Source organism: Chelon labrosus (genome assembly GCF_963514085.1).
Source record: "Chelon labrosus genome assembly, chromosome: 16".
Taxonomy (NCBI): domain Eukaryota; kingdom Metazoa; phylum Chordata; class Actinopteri; order Mugiliformes; family Mugilidae; genus Chelon; species Chelon labrosus.
In genome coordinates, this window is record NC_140349.1 from 16,166,701 (window position 1) to 16,174,940 (window position 8,240).

At 43.6% G+C, this 8,240-nt stretch overlaps 1 protein-coding gene across 1 annotated transcript in view; it reads right to left on the bottom strand.

Moving 5' to 3' along the window:
- The window catches only part of kcnh8 (potassium voltage-gated channel, subfamily H (eag-related), member 8), a gene marked incomplete at both ends in the record, with an annotated part of 47,819 nt that extends 41,761 nt beyond the window's left edge, over positions 1–6,058 (bottom strand). Inside the window, one exon of the mRNA XM_084563582.1 lies at positions 5,983–6,058. Coding sequence (XP_084419708.1) covers positions 5,983–6,058 — 76 coding nt within the window. The remainder of the gene's footprint in view (positions 1–5,982) is intronic.
- Positions 6,059–8,240: the final 2,182 nt, after the last annotated feature.

The window sequence follows — 8,240 nt, forward strand, 5'->3', positions numbered from 1 at the left end:
AGACTCGAGTCAACATATGGGATTATGAGATTATTGTCACACACCGGAGTGCGGCGTCAACAGTTACTGACATCGTTTTGTGTCGAAGAGAGACCACATCTCTTAAAATGCTTGCACATACTGTATATGCACATGCAGCCATTCCGAGAGTGGGAATCCTCTCACACCATGTAGGTGAAGAGAGAAAATCATTACAGCCTTAATCGCTGCAGTGGCTCTTCATCATACAATCCCCCAGGCTCACACCAAGTGAAACATTACACCAGTCATTACATTGCTGTAATCTGGAGGACGCACCTTAGCATTTCTTGCTCTGTCTCCCTTGGCCAGCATCTACGTCACCCTCCACTGTCTGAAAACTTCCGTCATTTACCTCGTATCTCTTTCTCACGAAACGCCAAACAATTAATTGAGTCTAAAAAAGGCCGACTTGGCCCAGACTTCCGCTGGTGAAACCCAGTTTGTCGATCATTCTGGACAGTCCATTAGAGACGGTGATTAGGTGAGGAATCTCACTAATTAGGCGGCTTAACAAGGCAGAACGTCCGCGGCGACGGGGAGGCTCTCACTCAGGGGTCCCAGAAGTTTGGCGGAAAAGAAGAGACGCTCTCCCTCCCTTCAGTTCACAGTAATAATCAAGTCCAGTGACCTTACAGCGAGGACAGCATTAGCCTGCTGAGCCTGTACTGATGATGGTGGCTGTGTCCTAACCGAAAACTTTATCAAAGCCTTGTTAAAGCCAGTGGATAGAGCTGGGCTGCTATTAATTCGGCACAGTCATTTGCATGTTCCACAGTCGACGCCGATGCCTTTAGCTGTGAGGGTTTACAGTGGGTGTCTTGTTAGTTTTGACATGACATGCAGGGGATGATGTTGTAAGAAACAGCATATTTCTGGTTAATTAAGCTAAACATGCTTATATTCTTCTTTAGGTGCATACAGTGGAAGAGCAGGTTCTCTACCTAGAAACAAATGTGTGTGCTTGTGAGTCATAGTGAGGGAAGGTAGGAGGTTGGACGCTTGGTGACGTGGCGTTACGGCGTCCGATGGCTGTTTTTTTTAAAACAAAAGAGACCCCTAAATGCTTTAAGGTAAGTGGTTGGATGGGTTTGTGGCTTAACGTGGTCCTGAGCTGAGAAGAGCCGTCTATGATGGCTTTTAGTGTCTCCTCTTCTCTGTCACTGCCTCCACTCTGTTCGACGCAGACTGGCAGAACAGTCGTAGCAGCCTATTTCATACACAGAAGGACCTTAACAGCCTGCTCTGTCCTGTCCAATGTAGTCTGTCCAATCCAGCACGTCCTTGAGCTGCACCCGTATGAACTTGCTTGTGTTCCATTTCCACTAACTCCCTCCTTAAAGTAATAGGGTTTGGGGGCCTCTTGGAGCGCGGAAGTCTTGTTGGTATGCCCAGCGCTGAGCTGCTGCTGTTGCACAAGCTTCTGAATCTCTGGACTAGCTCTTTCTACAGACTCAGTAATGGAGGAGTGATCTGAGAAATTCAGTAAGTGCCATATTTCCAAGTCAAAGAAGAAGCCCGAGGAGTAGCGACAAGGGGAACAAAAATGGCGCCAGTAAAGTAGTGCCTTGTTGGTGCGACCTGTTGGTGTCGGCAACCGTTTGCTTATGAGGAGATACGGGAATATGTCAGCGGAGCTTCACAGAGCATAGTGGTGCTACTGTGCTCCAAGCCACATGCCAACTCCACCATGCTGAAAATGAGAATGTTTGCATGCATGCATGTTTGCATACTTGCTTAACTTAAGCAGGTATGCAAACATGCATGCATGCAAACATTGTAATTGTATCAGTATTTTTATTAACCCTCTTAGTATCGTATGTCAGCATGTCAACATCTGCTAATTAGTATGTAAGTTGAGGTAATTTGTAAGTATTTGGTAGCCTACTAAAGAAAAGTATTGTTTGAATTTTAATAAATTCCCGACAACACCAACGTCATTGCATTAATGAGATGTGACATGGTTTGTGAGGGTGCGTGTCTCAAACGAACTTTCTTCAAGTTCTAACAGTGACTTAGCTCGCCAGCTTGATGACGTATGTAGTTATGTTTCTGATAAGCTCGCCAGTCATAGCTGCCTCATATTCTACAAAGCAGAATGTACCTGAATCAGCCTGTAATAATCCACATTGTGGGATACCTTGCAGACCTCTAGGCTGGATAAGACACAGCACCACAGCATCAATATTTCTGTTTGTTTTTTACCCTAAAATGAACCAGTGTTGGTATTAAGTGGGTTTTGGAGAAAACTGGAACAGTAGTGCCAATCCACTGCCAGGAAGTGAGGGCCCCTCTGCACCCCGCAGCACTACAGTCAATGATGATGGATTACTCCCTCACAGTCTCATAACTGCACTCATTATTTCTTTCACAGTCATTCTTCGACTGAGGACAACACCAGACCTGGCTTTTCACAAGTTAGCATAATTACATTGGGAAATAACACTTTGCTGTGCGTCCATTAATAAAAAATGTAGAGCTGTTTATTTACTGTCATATGTAATCCTCGTTCATTGCAGCACCCACTCCTGGCTATCTCCACTTTAATAATCCTTCTAGAAACATACTGTATGTGCATCAATATGTGGTCTGTGGTCTTTTATACTCAGTAATTAGCTCCCTCTGCCTTCTTGCAGGTCATGGAGTTGCTTGTGAGACTAAGCCATAGGGACACCTACAGTATGCAGTATATAGTCTGTCTTCTCCAGACAGCAGGAGCGGAAAGTGATAACTTCCGCTTTGTGTGCCTGAGCCTACTCAACTGGATTTTTTAAATATTCACCTGGCAGCGACTGGCAATCACAGTGAGGATCCCACAGCCACTTTCTTACCACATAATTAGTTGTGCTGCATTTAAGGGAAGTTAAACAGCGGAGAGGAAACTTCTGTTACAGCACCCTTACACTCGAAGACAGCTAGACACACACAGACACACAAACCAGCAAAGTTGGGATGATGCACTCTCCTATCCTACTTCCTCTTGCTCTACCATTTTCCTCTCATCTTTTTCTGCACGGTCCCTCTGTTCATTCGCGTACACACTTAAACATTTCGACTGCCGTCCTGTTCCGTCTCAACACACAGCTGTTCCGAGTCTTGGCATCGGTGATTGTGACAGTAATTACCTGCCTAGTTGAGGTGGAACTAGTGTGTGCCGAGAGCTAGAAAAAAGCAATCTGGAAGAACAGTGCAGGATGGGGAGCAGGCGGCACACTGGGGGACTTTGCACAGCCCTCTGTTACAAATGTACCATTAAGCCGTCTGCTTAATTTGGCAGAAGGTCTGCCCAATACAGACTTCTTCTGCCCGATGAAGGCCATCATCGGTTGATAGAAAGTCAAGTCAGCAATATTGCACTGGTGATGAGGCTGCTGTGATAACCCTAACCCTAACACATAACATTAGAGCTTTGGATAAATAAGTGGAAGCACCAGAAATTAACTCTACTGTTGGTCCCAATTTGGCAATTTTGACTTTCATTACATAAAACAAAATATGTTTGAGATTTGGGTGCAGGATGTAGTAAACCTTAGTATTGGGGATACTTTTTTTTTTTACTGTAATCTGGCATTTTATGAACCAAATAATATGTCAAAAATGAAATAAATTGTTAGTTACAGCCCTGAATGTGCCTGATTTTCAAATTACGGCACTTTGGCCTGTGTCAATATGGAATTATGACACCACAACATGTAGCACCGGTGACGGACAGGTGGTACGATTAGTCACCTGGAAGGCGCACGGTGCTAGCGATGACAGAAGGTGGCGGAGCACTCTTGCACATTCATCACAGAGCAGAGACAGAGACAGATTCTCTTATTTTTGTTATAGCAAACAGGTACACACCGAACCCAGCAACAGTAATCAAGAGGAATGTGTGTCTATCGACCAATACTGTAAGTCGGCGAAGCACACGGTGGAGTACACACACTGCCTGTGTTTTGAAACACCTCAAACTGATAAATACACGGCAACTTGACATTAGCCGTGGGATGCTAGATAAATAATTTGAAATGTGTACGTTCACCTTCCTTCTCCGAGGATTTGTGAGTAACCGCAAACCTGCGACTTCATCCAAACATAGAAAAATAATTCAAAGCCTTAAGCATCTCACCCTGTCTGAGTTATTCAAAGGGCTGCAATCTGTGTCTTCTCAAAGCTGTTAATAGAATTGATCCTGAGTGTTCCCACTTATTAACTGTATCTGTAGACTCTGCTTACCAAAGGGGCAGCTCAATTTATTCACATAACCCTGGATCTGAACAGGAGGAGAATATCGTTCTTTGTGAGCACTGAAAAAAAAAAGTTCAATCTATTTAAAGGGCCACCAGTAAATATAAAAAACCCGTTCTCTGAGTACAAATCAGATCACGTCAAAGAGTCGCCTAGTTTCACTTCCATCCATTTATCACTGTCTCCGGGTCCGGGCCTGCACGCCCGGGCTTTGGATGACGTCAAAGGGGACCACGTAGCAGTGAACTTAGCGCTTCCCTTATATTCACTCTTGGGCAGGCCATCAGACCCAATTTGTCCCGTCAGGCTCTGCTGCCTCGAGGCTGCCCCACCTGGCAGTTCAAATCCAACGTTAATTTCCTCTACCTCGCCAGCTCAAGGACAGCAGTTCATTATCTGGAGCTTGACAAACCACTCGTGCTAGGTACAGTACCACTCCAATTCCCTCGTGTTAGGACGGAGCTCCTGCTCAGGCAGCTGGATGTTTGTTGCCACTCGACATATAGCCTGCTCTTACTCATATGGCGGTGCTCAACTGGCGGGTATTGGAACCGAAATCACGATGGATGTCTCTCTGAGTGTTGTGAACACACGGCAGGAAAGGTAGAATGTCCTAAAGAGGTTGCTGTTACAATTTCGAGGCACAAATAATTCCACAAAGGCTATTGTTTGTGCGTGATTCAACTAAATTAGCAATAGTTTCTGTACAGTACACTAATCCAAGATGCTCTGACATATTCAGTCTAAGTTAAAAAGGAGACACCATTTCTAAATCAAGCAAATATTTGCAAAAAAGAACGTCCCAAACAACAGCACTTTAAATGTAACTCTAATAAATAAGGTATGAGCTAGGCAGAAAGGAAGGGATGAAAATAAGAGCAGGACCAGTCCTGGAGCAAATGTCAGCGCTAAAACATTTTTTTTTTCTTCAAGAGAAACAGAAGAAGATCATGAAATATTTGGTCTGATGTTTGTGAAACATCATTAAAAGAGAAGACAACGAGGAAGAGAAGCGAGACTTCAGACAAAACTTGTCTCTAAGAAATGCCTGTGTGCGCCTCAGCCCGAGGAAGGGCTTGCTGTACTGTCGACCAATTAACTTTGATAAATGTGGCTGCTGGTTTCAGACCAGCGGGAGGAAAGATTGCAACGGCTGCAGGATTTGTCAGCCAAAAAAACTGAACATGATAAAGGTTAAATTCACAGCAAAAAGGGAACACGTGAAAACATTTGACTCCAGTGTGTTCACAAACATGATGAATCTATATTAAGTATAGGACAGAGGCTGCAACTTGCAAACAAGTTGCCCAGATGCCTGGTGGGGTGTTGAAGGCTGGGAGCACACAGTTACCAATTTGTCGCTGTCTGAGGTGCTGAAAACTCAGCACCTCAGACAGCGACAGCCTAAACAGACTGGAGGAGCTCTCCTGTTTTTATTTACTGTCTGGGCTCAGACTAAACCTTGAAGTTAAAGTCTATCTCTGGAAAACAAAGGGACTAGGTGACCTAACGTCACCTTTAAAAGGCCGTTTGCGTCGATCATAACCAAATGAATTTGCAAACATATGAAAAAAAAAAAATAAACATTCATTTGTAAGGCTGCTTTGTCAAGCTTCTTCCAGATTGGACAATTCCAGCAAGCCACAACTTATATACACATATATCAACCCCTATTACAGCTTCTTAATATATTGGAGCGTTTAAAAACAATTTTTTAAAAAAGAAACTTACGAGTGCCATCAAAGCGTGTGGCTATAGTGTCCAGAAACGTGTTCTGCGGCGCTAATAATCCTTTCATCACAGGCATTTTCCCTGCTTGATGTCGAAGTCCCCATCAAAGTTACTGAGGAGAAGGTGCAAGCCGTCCAAATGCGTGAGGTGCTCCCATTTAAGGCGCAGGGGCTATATGAACCAGCAGCTATCCAGTCAACTCAGCACAATGCGAACCCTGGCTGGAAGAGAGCGCACGTGATGCGCGCACCCGGGAGTCTGTTGCGTGCGTAAAGGGCGGAGGGGAGGGGAGGAAGACGAAGCCCACAGGTGCAGTTCAGGTAATAGCCAGGGACGACCGTGAGAGAACGAGACTCCCTGTCAGCGATGCCATTATTATGCCTTTTGGATTCAATGATCGTCTATCCACAGCGCGCCAAGGGTGGGAGGCACCAATCACCTCACAACAACAACTGTCTCACAGCGCGAACCGGAGGAGTTTCTCTGTGTGGAGACACACTGGAATCGCAAGAAACATAACTTTTATTTACATTTTCTTTCCTTTTCTTTTCTGTGTCACTTCTTCTATCATAAATAAACAATGGATTTATTTATCCCAGTATTCCCAGGGACACCGCTTAAATGGAGACAATATGAGTCCAGACATTATGCGTAAAGAATTAATGAATTATAGGGATTGTATTTAAAAGCAATTGCGTTTACGCACACGATCTGCTATTCCACAGCAAAGAGAACTAGTGAAAATAAAAATAAAAACTAATGACAATTTTAAACAAAATGTATTTGTTGCACAACAGATTGCGGGGTAGTCATTTGCATTGTTGTGTTAATGTGTAATGTGTCCACGTTGCTCTCTGCAAGCGCCTTCAGCACGTCAGCAGGCGCACCACTGTGCACAAAGACTAAGGCGTGTCGTGAGTTTTTAGCGCCATCTGATGGCGACATCGAGCCATGACCTGCACGGACGGGATGGAGTCAGAACACAGCGACACAAGGAAACGCAGCAGCCCAGATGTGCTGAACTATAGCGCCCTCGTGTGGTCGGTACCGCGCGCACACACTGAACATGTTCTTTGATTTGTTAAAATGAGGCAAGACTGGCAAACATATGGAAAAGTGAGGACTTGTGCTGAACAGAATGTTACAGTCATGTGAAGAAAAAGTAAATCAAATGGAGATGTGACTTTCTGAACACATTTGGGGAAAAAAAACCCCACGTTTGATTGGCTTTAAATCAGTGCCCACAGATTAAGGTTGTAAACTTGAACACAACTACCAGAACAATAGCTTAAACCCCTCTGCATGCAGGAAGTTCGAGGGCTTTCTTGCACACTGTCTATTACAAATCTCACCACAAAATTTTAAAAACTAAGCTAAATAAATGTGCAAGAACGTGTTTTAACTTCTGAAAATGGGCAGCCAGAAATTGTTTGAGAACAACTGTTACGGCGGCGGTGTAGCATGTTTAGGATCAATAATCTGCTGAGAGGTCCACTATCGGTTCAACTTCAACTTTCAGACAGTTGGACACAAATTATCTTCAGTCCCTCTTTGATAGGAGGCATAGTTTGTAGTAAAATCAAAGACTGCAAGCTGTCCGCTTCCAGAGGCAGTGAAGCAATACAAAACCAGGACATTTCCACCACCACACTTCACAGCTGGTGTATAGTGCTCCTTTAGAGCTGTATTTGGTCTGCACCAGTCAGGGTTCACCAAAGATCTTCTATCTTTGATCTTTGCCTGTGGTGTTCACTAACACAAATTTTGCTATGACGTTATTTTTTTGACAGCGAAAACCTTTTCCAGACTTGCCTACCCACAGATCCTTTGAGATTTCTTGGTGACTTTAAATTGTTTGCTCTCAGACTGAATTAGCTGGGGTAGTCAGTGCAGGATAAACTGGTCACTTGAACTCTAGGATGGCTTTGGGAAGCTCTTTAGATCTTTGCATAATGACAACACTTCAAATAGCAAAGAGAACAGTAGACTCTAGATGTCAGAGGTTTAAAAAAGACAACCTAACTTCTTTAGGTTACGGAAGCGTATTGCTGCCACACTTTAGGAAAAAAAAGGCTCAATATTATGTAATTACATGAAAGTTTCTTGTTATAACAATATATTTTTCACGTTTTAACAAGATAAGTATCACGTTTTTACATGAAATTATCATGTTATTTCATGAAATTATCACGTTATTTCATGAAATTATCATGTTATTTCATGATAATGATATTTTCACGTTATAACGTGAAAACATC